Raw genomic sequence first — 17910 nt, forward strand, 5'->3', positions numbered from 1 at the left:
CATGTCTGGTGCTTTGGTGCGCCTCGGCATTCTGCACACCCCCTCCCCCCAGCCCATCCCCACCACCAGTTGTCATCTTCCAGGGCCTCTCCATGTGGTTTGGCTTCCATTAGAATGGTTCTCTGAGTACTCACATTTCGTACTTGACAGCTGGATTCCAAGAGATAAAGGTGGAAGCTGCCATTCCTTTGAAGGCAAGGCCTAGAATACACAAATTCTCTTGGTCAGGGCAGTGACAGGAAGGGCCAGATTCGAAAGGAGAGAAGTAGAAAGGTAAAAAAAGGGGGAGTTATCTTTAATCCTTCTTATGTATATTTTTCTTTTATCACATTCTTTGTTTTATGGTGCAAGTTATACATTCCGCCTTACAGCTTGGTGTTGTAGGTCAGTCATACCAGTATAATTTTCTTTAGTCTCTCAGGTTTACTCCTTCACTCATCAGATATTTATTGAATTTTTATTATATACCTGATCCTACTGAACTTTGGGAATTCAAAAGTTAACAATTCAGAAAAATTCTTTGCCTGCATGTATTCTGATTTGGGGCTGGAGAACAGGGGGTAAATAATAGACAATCAAATAAATAAAATAAAACAGGGTAAGAGGATGGAGAATGACTGGTGTTTGGGGAGAGGAATGCTAATTTAGATATCATAGTCTGGGAAAGCTTCTTCTTCAGAAGTAATGTCAGCACACACCCAAATAATGTGAAGTATCAAGCCATGCAAAAATCTGGGAGAAGGCATTCCAGGCGGAGAACAAACAATAAGTATAAAGGCCCTGAAGTGAGAAGAAGTTTGGAGAACCAGCAAGAAGGCCAGTGCGTCTAGAGTGAAAAGAGTTGGGGGGTAGTGATGGAGAAGTGCAAGGGGCCTTTTAGGCCACAGTAAGGGGTGTGGATTTTATTCTGCCATGAAGGGTTTTTAAATTTTATTTATTTATTTTTGGGCTGTGTTGGGTCTTCGTTGCTGTGCCCGGGCTTTCTCTAGTTGCAGCAGGCAGGGGCTACTCTTTGTTGTGGTGTGCAGCCTTCTCATTGTGGTGGCTTCTCTTTGTTGCGGAGCATGGGCTCTAGGCATAACACGGGCTGCAGTAGCTGTGGCTCGTGGGCTCTAGAGCTCAGGCTCAGTAGTTGTGGCACACAGGCTTAGTTGCTCCACGGCATGTGGGATCTTCCCTGACCACCTGTGTCCCCTGCATTGGCAGGTGGATTCTTAACCACTACACCACCAGGGAAGTCCCATGAACGTTTTCTAAGTGGGGGAGTGAAGTGATCTGATTTTCTTTTTCTTTTTATAAAATATGTGACTTTTAGTTTTACTTTGTATTTTGAAACAATTATAAATTCACAAGAAATTAGAAAAATAATGCACAGGAGTTCCATGTACCCAGTTTAACTCAGTTGTTACATTTTACATAACTATGGTACAAAATCAAAACCAGGAAATAGACATTTGTGTAATTTGTCTATTTTGTTGCCATTTTAGCACACGTGTAGATTCATGTGATCACCACTGCAGTCAATACAGGAACTATTCCATCACCACAAAGATCTCCCTCATGCTATCCCTTTATAGTAACAACCACCTCTCTCCTACCATGTCTAACTCAAGGCAACTGCTAATCTGTTCTCCATCTCTATAATTGTGTCACTTTAAGAATTTTATATAAAAGTAATCGTACAAAATGTGACCTTTTAGGTTGGCTTTATTCACCTATTCTAACGCCCTTGAAATCTGTTCAAATACTTGTGTGTATCAGTAGATTGCTCCTTTTCAGTACTGCGTAGTATTCTGTGGTGTGGAGGTTCTAGTTTGTTTAACCATTCTCTTCTGGGGGCATTATGATCATTTCCAGTTTTTGACTGTTTCATATAAAGCTACTCTGAGCATCTACATATAGGTTCTTATGTGGACATAAGGTTTCAATTCTTTGGGATAGATGCCCAGGAGCATGATTGCTGGGTCGTATGTTAAGTATATGTTCAGTTTTTTAAAGAGGTTGTCAAAGTCTTCCTGAGTGGCTATAATTTCTATCAGTAATGCTAAGGGAGATTCAGTGTCTTTGCATCTTTGCTGGTATTTTGTATTGTCACTGTTTTTATTTTATCTTTTCCAAGAGATGTATAGTGATATCTCATCATGGTTTTATTTCTCTGGTGGCCGATAAGAACTTCTTTTCACGTGTTTCTTTGCCATCCTTATATCTTCTTCAGTGAATTGTCTCTTTGTGTCCTTTGCCCATTTTCTAAAATTGGAATGTGTATTCTTTTTTATTGTTGAGTTTTGAGAGTTCTGTATATATTCTAGATGTGAGTCCTTTGTCAGATATGTAATTTGCAACTTTTTGTCCCAGTCTGCATCTTGTCTTTTCATCTTCTTAATCACAGAGATCCAAATTATTAATATTTCCTTTTATATATTACACTCTGCAGACCATGTCTAAAATCTGGTTTTCAAAACTATGTCCCAAAGATTTTCTCCACTGTTTTCTTCTAAAAGTTTTATGGTTTTATGTTTTACATTTAAACCTGTGGTCTATTTTTAGGTAACATTTATGTGAGGTGCAAAGTTTAGGTCGAGAGGTTTTTTTCCTATGGGTATCCAATTGCTCCACCATCATTCACTGAAAAGACTATCCTTCCTCCACTGAATCGCTTTTGTACCTTTTTCAAAAATCAGTTGGTAGGGCTTCCCTGGTGGCGCAGTGGTTGAGAGTCTGCCTGCTGATGCAGGGGACACAGGTTCATGCCCCGGTCCGGGAAGATCCCACATGCCATGGAGCGGCTGGGCCCGTGAGCCATGGCCGCTGAGCCTGCGTGTCCGGAGCCTGTGCTCCGCAACGGGAGAGGCTGCAACAGTGAGAGGCCCGCGTACCGCAAAAAAAAAAAAAAAAAATCAAAAATCAGTTGGTAAATACTAGCAATGAACAATTGGAGTTTGAAATTAAAAACACAATACCATTTATATCTGCACCAAAAAGAAAGAAAGAGACAGACATAGACTTAGGTATAAATCTAACAAAATATGTACAAGATCTATATGAGGCAAACCATGACACTCTGATGGAAGAAATCAAAGAAGATCTGAATAAATGGAAAGATATTCCTTGTATATGATGGGAAAACGCAGTACTGTCAAGATGTCAGTCTTCCCAGTTTGTTCTATAGATTCAAAGCAGTCCTAGTCAAAATCCGAGCGAGTGTTTTTTTATGAATATCAACAAATATTCTGAAGTTTATATGGAAAGGCAAAAGACCCAGAAAAGCCACCACAGTATTGAAGGAGAGAATAGAGTTGGAGGACTGACATTACCCAACTTCAAGACTTACCGTAAAGCTACAGTAGTCAAGAGAGTATAGGGGACTTCCCTGATGGCCAAGTGGTTAGCATTGCAGGCTTTCACTGCTGTGGCCTGGGTTCAATCCCTGCTCGGGGAACTGAGATCCCACAAGCCATGTGGGGCAGGGAAAAAAAAAAAAAGAGCGATTTATTTAAAAAAACGAAAAAAGTGTAATATTGATGAAAGAATAAGGTAAATAAATCAATGGAACAAAACAGAGGCCAGAAATAGACCCACACAAATACAGTCGACTGATCTTTGACAAAGGAGCAAAGGCAACACAACGGAGAAAGGACAGTCTTTTCAACAAATGGTGCTGCAACAGCTGCATACTCACATGCCAAAAAAAAAAAAAAAAAAAATCTAGACACAGACCTTATACCTTTTACAAAAATTAACCAGAAATGGTGTTCTTAACCTTGGGGATCTGTGGTTAGAATTTAGGGGGTCTGTGAACCTGAATGTGAAAAACTTTCATCTCAGTTTCACCAACCCCTAACTGAAATTTAGCATCTCCTTGAATTATGAATGTGGGCAACGAGCCCAAGTAGTGCCTGCAGCCGTCAACCAGTAAAATCATAGCTATTTCTCTGTCACCTTACAGTCGTTGCAGATATCACAAAATACTGTTTATACCCATACTACTCCAAAATTACAATTCTATCAGACCTGCTGCTTAAGGTTATCAATAAGGAAGTACATATATTATTAATATCAAATTTTTGTTTTTCTAGCAGTTTGATAACTCTTAGTACCATTGATTTCTTTGTAGTCCTATGCATTTTGCCTTATGCATTTAAAAACACTTTTTTTGACAAGGAGTCCATAAACTTTGCTATATTCCCAAAGGAGTTCTTGACACAAAGGAGTTAGAAGATCCATGGTCCAAGGGAGAATTGATGTGGGCTTGGTGGGAGAAGTAAGAAGTGATCAGTGGGGAGCTGACCCCGCTTTGGGATATATTTTGAAGGTAAAACCTATAGAAAGTGCTGGAATTAGATGTGGATGTGAGAAAGAGAATAAACAAAGGTTACTGTTAGATTTCTTTTTTGCCTAAAAAACTAGGTAAAAGGTTTTGCTACTTCCTGAAATGGAGAGCACTTGGAGAGAAGTACACAGGTGTCTTCAGTTCTAAAGTATCTCTAAAAGGGGGTGAAAATAAATCCATCCCATTTTCTTTACTTAAAACTCAACAAATCAACTATACTCCAGTAAAAAAAAATTTTAATTAAAAAAAAAACTCATCAGTGATAATAACTGGAGTTCATGGATCTTTGCTAAATAAATGCTAAGGACTTTGTTAACACATTTTTGACCAGAGATGTATTATGGCCACAGGCAGCAGTTTCTGCAAAAATCCCCCAGTCAGTAATGTGTTAAGTGTTCACCTTGTTAAACCTCACAACAACCCTGTGAGGAAAGTACCATGATGTATATACTTACTGTTGCAAAAGTTAAATTATTTTAATTAAATTAGGTTAAATTATTTGCCCAAGTAGAACTGACAAGGGTGGAGCAGCAATTTGAATCTCAGTCTGCCTGAGTCCAAATAATCATGATTATCGTGTGAGCACTCATATTCCAACCACTGCAGTGAGTGCTTCCCATGTTGTCAGGTAATCCTCACTGTAAAGCTCACAGTAATTAGTAGATTTCAATTAGTTTGCCACCAGATAAGTTAGCAGTGGCAAAACCAAGATTTGACCCTCAGGCACCCACCGAATTATATTTTCTTTAAAGCACAAGTTCATTTCCTCTACATTCTGTACCATAGTCACCTCTGCATACTGAAGTTTGTTTTGTTATGTCTCAGATTTTGAACAGTGTTTGTTTTGTGTGACACGGCTCTGGTAAATTGACAAACTCCGTAAGAGAATGGCCATAATAAGCTGTGAGGTTGTGGATCCAGTTGGTGAATGGCATGAAAAAGAAAAACCCACACAGGGAGATATCAGTAAACATCAAATGACACCGAAAAGCTGGGCTTCCCTGGTGGCGCAGTGGTTGAGAGTCCGCCTGCCGATGCAGGGGACACGGGTTCGTGCCCCGGTCCGGGAAGATCCCACATGCCGTGAAGTGCCTGGGCCCGTGAGCCATGGCCGCTGAGCCTGCGCATCCGGAGCCTTTGCTGCGCAACGAGAAGGCCACAACAGTGACAGGCCCGCGTACCGCAAAACAAAACAAAACAAAACAAAAAAAACCAAATGACACCGAAAAGCTTATAATAAAAACTGTTGGTCCTCTGCGTCCCCCAGCCCCCATCCTAGAGGCTTCTACTGGTAAAATCCTTGAGCTATTTTTTTTTTTTTTGCTGTGTTTCCTCCATATTTTCAAATAATATGCTCGTACTGCTGTGTCTTATCAATTTCACACACTACCCATTAACTTCTTTTCAATGAATGAAGATTCATTATCTTACATTCACCCTTTCTCCACACACATAGCCCAGCCCACCATCACTGCCACACCATGCCCACCATCTGTTCTCGCCACTCCAGCCTCCCAATATTATAATATAGATTTATTATGACTTCTGGTTAAATCACTAGTCAACACTTACATTACCATGACTTTGAAAAAATTTCTCTCCACTGACCCAGGAATCGCAGCATGATTAGGTTTCCTTCTCCTAAAACCTTTTTTATTCTTAGATTTAGTAACCCTCATTTTTTTCTTTTGCTTTGTTTTCTGTGTTCCCATTCTTCATCAACTATGTTATACATCAGTCAGTATTATTTATCTAGATAATGTATCAATTCCATTTGACGTTTTGTTTGCTTTTGGAGATCTCCCTTCTGGAGCTTTCTATCATGCTCCAGTCTGGACTGGTGCCGTCTAGGTCTGTGATATAAATGGCTGTCATTTCAAGACTTCCCTTTCCTGCTTTCCTTTGTTTTGCACTGTTTCTGATCTCATGTTTGTCTCTTGCTTTACTCTTAAATTTTGCTAGAGCTTATCTTTCAGTGGCTTTCTTAAGAAAGGTCATGTAGGAGGTAAATTTTTTTTGAATTCTTATATATGTGAAAATATCTTTATTCTAGTCTCATTATTGATTGGTAGCCTGGCTGGATATAGAATTTTGAGTTGAAAATTTTGTTTTTTGTAATTTGTAGGCATTGCTTTTTTTCTTTTAAAAGTTCTATGTCATTCTGATCCTTTTTATGTGACTTTTTTGTTTGTTTCACTTGTATGCTTCGCACTTGGTGGGTTTTAAGCCTCTTGAATTGATCTACTAAAGTTCTTTTCACCTATTTTCCATCTCTGTCTTTATCCTTTTTCCCTAATTTTTGAGGTACTGATTTTTAGGAAGTAAATTAAAATCCTGTCCTCTCACCATTCTACCTCTGGTTGTTCTGAGAAACTGTGACAGCCTTCTTCTAATGTGTGGTATACCAAAGTCCATACCCTCTTCTGGAAATAAACCAGTTCCCTGTGCTCAACCAAAGGAGATGGAGCTCCTGGTGCAAATTACATCTTGAGCACAGATGACCTAAATTTAACTCTCCTGTACACATCTTTGCATTGCATTCTTCAGGTACCAAGTCCTGTAAAGGATGTTCTCATTTGAGGAACAGTTCCCACTTAACCCCTATCTAGCTGGTTAAAAACACTCCTGAGCAGCACGCATAGGTTATGTAACCCAGATGGCCACACTAGCTTATTACTTTTTCTTCTATTGGGTAGGTGTCTATTTCTTACCAGTAGCAATTCAGTATCTAGAATGAGTTTCTGCTCTCCATATATGGTGCAGTCCAAAAAATAAATAAGTAAATTATGATGTGTAAGCTTCTTCTAGGCAAGGAATAAGTCTGCAGTCTTATATTTGAGAGAGAGCTTCAAGTTCAGGGTTTCTACCTATTGTAAGCCCACAGTTATTTGTCACATGAAAGAGTGGGTGACTTAAAAGAAGGTACTGATTTTATTATAGTAAGATATTCAGCCACTTAAGTACCAAGTCAAATGCAATGCTCCCTTACCTATTTATTCTGAATGGCCTTGGATTATGGTTGAATGCTTCTTGAAGGCAGTTGAACAATGACTTGGTGCCATGGTCAAGCCAGTATATCTTGCCCTTTGGTAAGTACTGCCCTTATAAAATTAACATAGGCCCTGGCATTCTGCTGATATACAGGTACCCTGGTGCATCCTAGAACTCAGTAAATATTTGTTTATGAATCATAAGAAGAGATCTACTTCTGATTCATGAAGGCTGTCTGATCTTATAATAACTTTTATTTCACTAGACATTACTGTTAATCTCTTTAGTCTGAGGATCTAATTTTAAAAAAACAGCTTTATTTAGATATGTGGTATACCATAAATTTTCCCCGTTTTAAGTATACAATTCAGTGGTTTTGCGTATATTTACAGAGTTGTGCAGCCATACCAATAATCTAATTTTAGAACACTTCCATCACCCTAAGAAGAAAATCTGTGTCTGTTAGCAGTCACTCCCTATTCTTCCCCCACTGCCAGCCCTAGGCAACCATTAGTCTACTTACTGTCTCTGTAGATTTCCCTCTTCTGGATATTTTATGTAAATGGAATCATATACAGTATGTGGGCTGTTCTATCTAGCTTCTTTCACTCAGCATGCCTTCAAGTTTCATCCATGTTATAGAATGTATCAATACTTCATTCCTTTTTATTGCTGGATAATATTCCAGTGTATGGATATACCACATACTATGTATTCACCAGTTGATGGACATTTAGGTTGTTTGTACTTTTTAGCTATTATGATAATGCTGCTATGAACATTCATGTACAAGTTTTTGTCTGGATATATGTTATAATTTATCTTAGGCCGATACCCAAGAGTAGAATTGCTGGGTCATATGGTAACTCTATGTTTACCATTTCGAGAAACTGCCAAATTCTTTTCCAAAATGTCTGAATCGTTTTATATTCGCACTAGTAATTGTGACAAGGCAGTGTATGAGGCTTCCAGTTTCTCCACACCAACACCTGTTACCGTCTTTTTTATTATAGCCATGTAGTAGATGTGAGGAAGTATTTCATTGTGGTTTGATTTGCATTCCCCTGATAATTAATGATGCTGAACATCTTTTCTTTTGCTTGTTGGCCGTTTATATATCTTCTTTGGAGAAATGTCTGTTTGAATCCTTCCCCCAGTTTTTAATTGGGTTAATGCCTTCTTGTCATTGAGTAGTAAGAGTTCTTTATTTATTCTAGATACAAGTCCATAATCAGATTTGTGATTAGCATATATATTTTCTCCCAGTCTGTGAGTTGTCTGTTTACTTTCTTGATGGTATCATTTGAAGAACAAAAATTTTAAATTGGTAAAGTTCAATTTATTTATTTCTTTTTTTAATCACATGTACTTTTGATGTCATACCTAAGAAATCACTGTGTAACCCAGGGTCATGTTTTCTTACAAGAGTTTTAAACTTTTAGTGCTCACATTTAGGTCTTTGATCCACTTTGAGTTAATTTTTTGTATGTTGTGAAGGTGTCCATTCATCCTTTTGTATGTGGATAGTCACGTGTCTCAGCATCCTTTGTTGCAAAGACTGATCTTTTCCCCATAGAATTGTCTTGGCACCATTGTTGAAAATTGAGGGTCCATTTGTAACAAAATACTGTTTTCCTAAAGTTGAAAGTTGCTACCATTAGCTCTTAAATTTTAGTGCTTTTTTGATACTTAATAGTATAGTAGTTGCTTTTTAATCAGCAGATCTGAGGGAGAGTTCCTCCTCTTCAGGCATCTGTCTCATTTGTAAGTGAATGGATTTTGTCCTTAGATCTTTGGAATTGTTGGTGACTTCTTCATTGCAAAGATAAGAATTGTTATCTTGAGTCTTCCACCTAAAATTCTGACACAATTAGGTAGGGAACCACTTAGGAAGCTGTAAAAATAATCTAAGTGACCAGGTGACACCTGGGAATGTAGAAGGAATCTGAATATACTGTGTCATACAGTTGACAGGATTTGCTAATGGATTGGATATAAATGTGGGAGAATGGAATCAAACATGACTCCAAGTTTTAGGCCTGAAAAACTGGAAGGATGAATTGCCATTAACCAAGATGGGAAGAACAATGGTAGGGCCCTGTTTGGGCAGGTGATGGGAAAAGATCTGGATCTCAGTCTTAAATATGCCGTGTTTAAGATGCCTGTTAGTGGGCTTCCCTGGTGGCGCAGTGGTTGAGAGTCCGCCTGCCGATGCAGGGGACACAGGTTCATGCCCCGGTCCGGGAAGATCCCACATGCCACTGAGCCTGCGCGTCCGGAGCCTGTGCTCTGCAACGGGAGAGGCCACAACAGTGAGAGGCCCGCGTACCGCAAAAAAAAAAAAAAGATGCCTGTTAGTGAAACAGAATTGTTGAGTATGAGCCAGCTTTTCTTTGAGAAAAGATGTAATACGTAGAATTTTGTAAGAGCTTCTGGTAGAGCATAGTTTAAATCATCTAACACATATATACACACACATACTTTATGGTATATAGATTACTCAGGATGCTTTTTACTGTAATTAAAATAAGTAAATAATTTCTTAAAATAATAAACAACAAAATACTAAATGTGATGTTGTCAGAGAATTTAAATGATTATAAAAGTCCTAAACTAAGAATGCTTTCTACGTACAATTGGGAATCTTTATATCAAGCTTTATTTTGGGGCATGCAGATCTGGCTTTAAGATCTCTGTTTGTATATTTAAGATAAAAGGTGTTTTCACAGCATGGTATTGTTATAGACATAGACATATAGATCATTGGATAGTAGAATTTAAAAATGTTCCCACAAATATCTGGACAATTGATTTTTTTTTTTTATAGAGCACAAAGGCAATACAGTGGAAAAAGGATAGCCTTTTCAATAGTTGCTGAACAGTTGGATATCCATAGGCAAGAAAAATGAACTTTAATCCCTATCTTTTACCATATGCAAAAATTAACTCAAATGAATCAAAGACCAATGAAAACCCATAGCTATAAAACTGCTGGAAGAAAACACAGGAGAAAATTTTTTCTATCTTGGATTAAGCAAAGATTTCTTAGATGGATAAATTGAACTGCTGTTCAAAAGATGCCACTAAGAGAATACAGAGACAAACCACAGACTGAGAGAAAATACTTGCAAAGTATATTATTTCTTAAAGAATATATAATGAACTCAACAACACAACTCAAAACTCAACAACAACAAAAAAGGCATTAAAAATAGGCAAAAGAATTGTACAGACACCTCACCATAGAAAGTATACAGGTGGCAAATAAACACATGAAAAGGTGCTCAACATCGTTAGTCATCAAGGAAATGCAAATTAAAGCCTCAGTGAGATATCACTGCAAACCTTAGAATGACTGACTAAAATGAAAAAGACTAACTATAGGTCATTTCATGGACGCTGGGTTTGCAAGAGCATCTGCGGGTGCCTGGCGGGAGGGAACCGGAAAGACCCAGCTGAGGGTGTGTGGATTTGAGCCTCCGCGTTTCTAGCCCAGGATCGCGAAATGCATTGTGATTCCTGTCCATTAGACTGTAAGCTTTATGTAGGTAATCTTAGAAACAATGGTAGTGACCGAATTGGAACAAGCTTTTGGCCATTGTGGACCCATCCAAAGTGTGTGGGTTGCTAGAAACCCTTCTGGCTTTGCTTTTGTTGAATCTGAAGATCCCAGAGAGGCAGAGCTAGATGGGAGAACACTTTGTGGCGGCCGAGTAAGAGTGGAACTGTTTTTGTTTGTTTGTTTGTTTGTTTGTTTGTTGCGGTACGCGGGCCTCTCACTGCTGTGGCCTCTCCTGTTGCGGAGCACAGGCTCCGGACATGCAGGCTCAGCGGCCATGGCTCACGGGCCTAGCCGCTCCGCGGCATGTGGGATCCTCCCGAACCAGGGCACGCACCTGTGTCCCCTGCATCGTCAGGTGGACTCTCAACCACTGCGCCACCAGGGGAGCCCAAGAGTGGAACTGTTGAATGGTGAAAAGAGAAGTCGAAATCTTGGCCCACCTCCTTCTTGGGGTCGTCACCCTCAAGATGATGATTATTTTTATTTATTTATTTTTGGCTGCCTTGGGTCTTCGTTGCTGCACGTGGGCTTTCTCTAGTTGGGGTGAGCGGGAGCTACTCTTTGTTGCGGTGCGCAGGCTTCTCATTGTGGCGGCTTCTCTTGCTGTGGAGCACAGGCTCTAGGCGTGCGGGCTTCAGTAGTTGTGGCACGTGGGCTCAGTAGTTGTGGCTCGGGGGCTCTAGAGTGCAGGCTTAGTAGTTGTGCTGCATGGGCTTAGTTGCTCTGCAGCATGTGGGATCCTCCTGGACCAGGGATCGAACCTGTGTCCCCTGCATTGGCAGGTGGATTCTTAACCACCGTGCCACCAGGGAAGTCCCTCAAGATGATTATTGAAGGAGGAGGCCTCCCTCGCCGCAGATCCACAGATCTCCAAGACAGAGAACCTTCTCCTACAGCTGGAGCAGGTCCCTTTCTAGAGATAGGAGAAGAGAGAGAAATCGCCGTTCTGGAAGAGAAATCACAAGCCGTCCCAAACTTTCTCTATGTCTCGTAGCCGATCTAGGTCAAATGAAAGGAAATAGAAGACCAGTTTGCAAGAGGAGGAGTGTTGTACAGGAAATAACTTCATTTGACAGGAGTATGTACAGAAAAGTCAAGTTTTGTTTGAGAATTCATAAGCTTGGTGCATTTCTTTTTTAATAAATTTATTTATTTTTGGCTGCATTGGGTCTTCGTTGCTGCGCACAGGCTTCCTCTAGCTGCGGCCAGTGAGGGATACTCTTCCTTGTGGTGTGCAGACTTATTTCAGTGGCTTCTGTTTTGCGGAGCACGGGCTGTAGGCGCATGGGCTTCAGTAGTTGTGGCTCGCGGGCTTAGTTGCTCCGCGGCATGTGGGATCTTCCCAGACCAGGGCTCGAACTCGTGTCCCCTGCATTGGCAGGCGGGTTCTTAACACTGCGCCACCAGGGAAGTCCAAGCTTGGTGCATTTTTAAGATGTTTTAGCTGTTCACATTTGTCTGTCTGTTGGCACAGTGATGCATAAAGGTGTAATTCTCTATGGTTTGAAATGGACTGTATGAGGCATGTAATATCAAGAATTGTTACTTTACAATGTTCCCTTAAGCAAAATTGAATTTGCTTTGAATTTTAGTCTTGCGTAGACTGATAATAAATCTCCAACTCCTGCCCAGCTAAAGTATGATGTTTAACATTATGGAAACAAAACTGGCAAAAATTGAAAAGACTTTTTCCATAGCTGGGATATGGTATGCAGCTGTAGTTAAGCAAGCAGTCTTTAAAACCTACTGTGAACACAAGCCAGCAGGTAAAAATTAAAGCTGCACCCTTAACCTAGATTAGACTTTTAAAAATTCTACTGGTGTTCACACTGGACAAGAGGCTGTCCAGTTGGTGTAGAATCGAAGAAGTTTCAAGAAATTAGTTTACCTTTGCTTTAGGTCAGAAGTTCCTTCTGTGATTGCTGTATATGAATACATAGCTCTTTGTAACATGATTTATTTGGAAATTTGAGACTATTTAAGATACCAGTGTCCTGCCAGTTTAAGGGTACATTGTAGAGCTGAACTTTGAGTTGCTGTGCAAGATTTTTTTTCATGCTGTCATTTGTTATATATTTTGTGAGAATCCTTGGGATTAAAGGTTTGGTTACAAATTGTTGTTTAACCTGAAAGCCTGGTTTTCCTCGCAAAACTAAAATTTGAGCTTGGTACCAAGTCCAGGTATAACATTCCTATTGGAAGCCATACTTATATTTTCTTGTACAGCACTTCTGAAAATAAAGTATTAGCATAACTGTGTAATAGTTGAACCCACCATTACCATAGATAGTTCTTGTCCCATAGAAGGCAGTTGGTTACACAAATCTTATTTTGTAAGAAACAGAGTTGCAGCTTTTGAAGTGAAGGGAGTTTTTGGTTGTCCACCTAAGTGATGATACATTTTTAGGAGTAGAAGCCAGTTCAAAGTCCATGATATTCAGTGATCAACATTTTAAGGTAGAGCCATCTGATACATTATAATCCAAAGTTGCCCATAAAAAAAAAGGCTTTTATCGTTAGCATGAAAGCTTTACACAAAGCTTTAAAAATTGCTTCCATTTTATATAATTTGAGGTGTTTCATGGGAATTCGAAGTTGATCCATCATGATGTAAAATTCACTATATGGTTCAAATGTAACAGTGCAGAATTGAATAGGGAGGTATGCATAACCTTGCTTTTAGAAATCTAGAGGTGTAATTTCAAATTTTTGTGCCATTAGATTAAATCATAATGCAGCAACAGCAACAAAAGACTAACGTATTGACAAGGATATAGAGGATCTTGAACTCTCATATACTACTGCTGTTGGGAGTGTAAAATGGTACAACTCATTTGGAAAATAGCTTGTTGATTTTTTTAAAGTTAAATGTACACCTACAGGGTGTTATAGCTGTACTGCTTTGCATCCCACACTTAGGTATTTACTAAAGAGAGATGAAAGCATATACAAAGACTTGTACTTGAGCGTTCATAGCAGCTCTGTTTGTAGTAGTTCAAAACTAGAAACAAACCAAATGTTTGTCACCAGAAGAACTAAAAAACAAATGTGGCATACCCATACAATGGAATGCTGCTCAGCAATAAAAAAGAATTAAGTACTAATACAAATAACAACCTAGGTGAATCTCAAAATAAGTATGTTGAGTAAAAGAAAGCCAGTAGTATATGCTGTATGCTAAAGTGCAAAGGTTTCCTGAGACCAGAATTTTGAGAACCTTTGCCCTGTAGAGTCAGGTGACCCTTAGACTTGTCAGAGACATGAGGGTGCAAGTGTTAGGCTTCAATCTGCAGTGGGAAGCGGGAGTTGAGAGAATTGGATATGTATTTTAGGAAGATAACCTTGGCAGCATTCTAAGGGGTCCCAGAGAGGGGAAGTTTAGAAATACGACCAGTTAGGGGGGCATTACATTTGGCCTTGACTTAGGGTCTAGGTAATGGGAGGCGGACTCGATAGAATTGATAGAATGTATCTCCAGTTAGAGGGAAGGGAGAAACCTGCCTGGTATGTGGGGGGGCAGGTGGGGGTCTTCATCTGAGATTGAGAATCCTGAAGGAAAAGTAGGTTTGAGGCAGGAAGGAGGCGGGTGGACTTCACTTTCTTAAGGATGAGCAGAATCTTTTAACTGTAAAAAAGTCTAAATTACCAACTTTTTCTCTTAAAAATGTACTCTTCCTGCCTCTCATGTTAATTATATTTTGTAAAGGATTCTGTTTCATTTATTTAAGCCTTTTTCCTCCCTTCGTCTCTAGATATCATTGACCCTGCAATCCTGCGCCCAGGCCGCCTGGACAAAACACTCTTTGTGGGTTTGCCACCCCCAGCAGATCGTCTCGCCATCTTAAAAACTATCACAAAAGTGAGTAAAGGAAATGGTACATTTTTGTGTATGTTTCTTGCATTTTAAATACAGATAACTAATCATTTACGGTGCCTAATCACTGTCTTTTCTGTAGCTTTAAATATTTGCCCAGCCTATAAGATCTTTGTTACTTTAAAGGAATTGTTCTCAGAGCATATTTGAAATGGAATAGAAGCTTTTGGAGATGAAAAGTAAATAGATATGGGCCCATTTTAAATATCCAGAGAAAAATTGAGTTTTGAAGCCACAATGTTGAATTCTGTCCTCCATGTTGGTATATGCCAACTTTTAAGATGCCTGTACAGTATTGACTTTGCTCTTTTTATAAAAATCATAAGTAGTGAATACAAAGAAGAAAGCAGATCACCCTAAATTGAACTACTGCAAAATAATCTGCATTAACATTTAGTGCAGACATCGTTCCAAACATCTTTATGCACAATGGGTTGTTGGATGGGTGGATGGTTGAGTGAATGAGAAGGAGGAAGGGGAATAAATTTAACACATTATTTAAATAAAGTTAAATTTATTTGAAATTTAACAGAAAACAAAACTAAAGGAATTATTAAACTTCCAAGTACACGTTTCATTTTAGATGGCATCAGTTTAATTTCTGCTCTGAAAGTTAGATAATTAGCATTCTTATATTTCCCTTTTTCCACTTACCAGCTTTTCTTCCCTGTATATTTTTTATTTGCCCAGTGTCATCAAGTTTACATTCTGTTCTAGAGTCATATTCTTAGTTTCACATTTATATAGATACAGTACTCACAGCCAGCACTTTTGCCACAGCTTTTATGTTTTCTAGTTTAGTTCATTTCGTCATTTGGTTGACTGTATTTCATCATCCGGTTTATTCCATTTATTAGTAGTTTATTCAACTGTATTCCTCAAGTTCTTTTCATGGTTAAGAATGTCTGCCTGTTGTCTTTATAATTAAATGATATATTAGCTTTATACTTAAATGATATATTAAATGATATAATTTTTCCTTGGTCACACAGTCTTTCTGGTCTTTGTAGAAATTGCAGCATGAGTTTGGGCATTGAATGTGTTTGTAAAATGTCTGAGGTCAGTCTGATCTTTGTTTTCTCTTCGGTAGGTGACTTGCTTTTTCTGCTTGGATCCCTGAAAAATTCTTTATCTCTGAAGTTTAATAACTGAAATAAGATATGTCCCTGTCAATTTTTTGTTGTTGCTGTTGCTGGTGGTGGTGATAGTGGGGTTTTATTTTGACTAGTGAAGAACTGAAGTTTGGTGTGCCTTTTTATTTTGTAGGTGCAATTCTTCCTTCATTCCAGGGAAATGTTTCTGTGTTGTATGTATGAATACTTTTTCTGTATCATTTGTTGGATTTATTTCTTCAAGGTCACTGATTATTCTTATATTAGATACCCTTTGTCTTCTGTATCTTTTGTCTACTTGTTTTATTTTTTATTTACTTTTTAAATTAATTTATTTAATTTTATTTTTGGCTGCGTTGGGTCTTTGCTGCTGCACATAGGCTTTCTTCAGTTGAGGCGAGCTGGGGCTACTCTTCGTTGTGCGCAGGCTTCTCATTGTGGTGGCCTCTCCTGCCGCAGAGCATGGGCTCCAGGTGTGTGTGTTTCAGTAGTTGTGGCACGTGGGCTCAGTAGTTGTGGCTCACGGGCTCTAGAGTGCAGGCTCAGTAGTTGTGGCGCAAGGGCTCAGCTGCTCCGTGGCATGTGGGATCTTCCCAGACCAGGGCTCGAACCCATGTCCCCCGCATTGGCAGGCAGACTCTTAACCACTGCGCCACCAGGGAAGCCCCTGTCTACTTGCTTTAATTTGTCTTTTTCTACTGCACTCACTGTGATTAAACTTGAAGTCTTCTCTTTTTTTCCTTTTTTCCTTCCTTTCATTGGAACCCCCAAGTTCATGAAATGAACTTGATGGTTACTGATGGTTACTTCATCCATACCTTCTCTTTGTCCCAGTGTAGAGTGAACGAGTTCTCTCATCACCCTCTCACTCTACCTGGAACTAGTTTTCCTACACTTCACACATACAATTTGAGGTCTGGTTAATTGCTTTCTGTCCACATTTTTATAGCCTGGGGGTGGGAAAGAGAGCTAAGCTGGTACTGATTTGACCATTATAAGGAAGCCTGAACTTACTCTCTTCTGAAAGAGACCCTGTGAAATGCCTGATGCCTGGACCTGCTCTCTTCATGCAGAGTGTGTCTCATTCCCATGTGCTTGTGCCCCCAGTGCTGCACAGCTCCTGGGGAATGGCATACCTTGGTGTTTCTTCCTGATTCTGCTGAAATCCCCTGATAGTATATCTGAAGGTTTGTGTTTAGCTTTTCCCAGGGATATCTGCTCCAAAGACTGCTGCTCTCCAGATTGGAATCTTAATGGACATTCATAAGATTTTGTTAGCTTCTTTCCTCAGTGCTGCTTCCCAGGAATGGAGGCCTAGTTAATAGCTACTCCAGAATGATCTCTTTCCTTGGAACCCACTTTTCAACATTTACAACATAAGGTTTACCCCCTTTCTTTATTTGGTTGCCACTGGTAAATTTTTAAACTTAACTTTTTTTTTTGGTATTTTCTTTCTGTGTTGGCAAAGGAAGATTCTGTGTTCCTACTTCACTGGGCCACCCTTACTTAAAAGTGCATAGAGCAGTGTTCATAACTGTCTCCCGCAGGAGCGGAAACAGGAGGATAATCAGCTCTGTGGGTTAACAAGACCTCACTGCCGGCAGTATGGAAGGCAACTTGGAGAAAGGTGAAAGTCAAGGTTGTACAATGAGGCATGCCGGAACTAAGGCAGTATCAGGGGAATAGCAAAGAGGACATAGATGTGGGGACTATTTAAAGGTTTTAGTTAATAGGACATTGGATTAACTATAGAGTTAGGGGGGTAAAGAAAAAGGAAGATGATTTCTCAGCTTGAGCAGCTGAATCGATGGTGGTGTCTATCAACACAAAGAGATTGAGGAATGAGGAGGTGAGGTCATTTGAGTTTCAGATGCTTGGGCACTATCCAAGGGGAGACGTGTAGCAGGATGTTAGTCCCGTGGTTGGCAGTTCAGAGGAGTCCTCTGGCTGGGTTATGGTTTCTCCTGTCATCAGTACATAGCTGGTGGTCAAAGCCATGAAAACACATTGCTTTAGTTCAGTGGCTCTCAACCTAGGGCAG

The 17910-nt window shown here is 39.6% G+C and overlaps 1 protein-coding gene across 3 annotated transcripts in view; it reads left to right on the plus strand.

Moving 5' to 3' along the window:
* The window catches only part of NVL (nuclear VCP like), a 103800-nt gene that overhangs the window by 56306 nt on the left and 29584 nt on the right, over positions 1–17910 (plus strand). For all 3 annotated transcript variants that reach the window (XM_032635632.1, XM_032635638.1, XM_032635645.1), the window contains one exon: positions 14636–14742. In XM_032635632.1, coding sequence (XP_032491523.1) covers positions 14636–14742 — 107 coding nt within the window. The remainder of the gene's footprint in view (positions 1–14635; positions 14743–17910) is intronic.

This window comes from Phocoena sinus, chromosome 1 (assembly GCF_008692025.1).
Source record: "Phocoena sinus isolate mPhoSin1 chromosome 1, mPhoSin1.pri, whole genome shotgun sequence".
In the NCBI taxonomy this organism is placed as follows: domain Eukaryota; kingdom Metazoa; phylum Chordata; class Mammalia; order Artiodactyla; family Phocoenidae; genus Phocoena; species Phocoena sinus.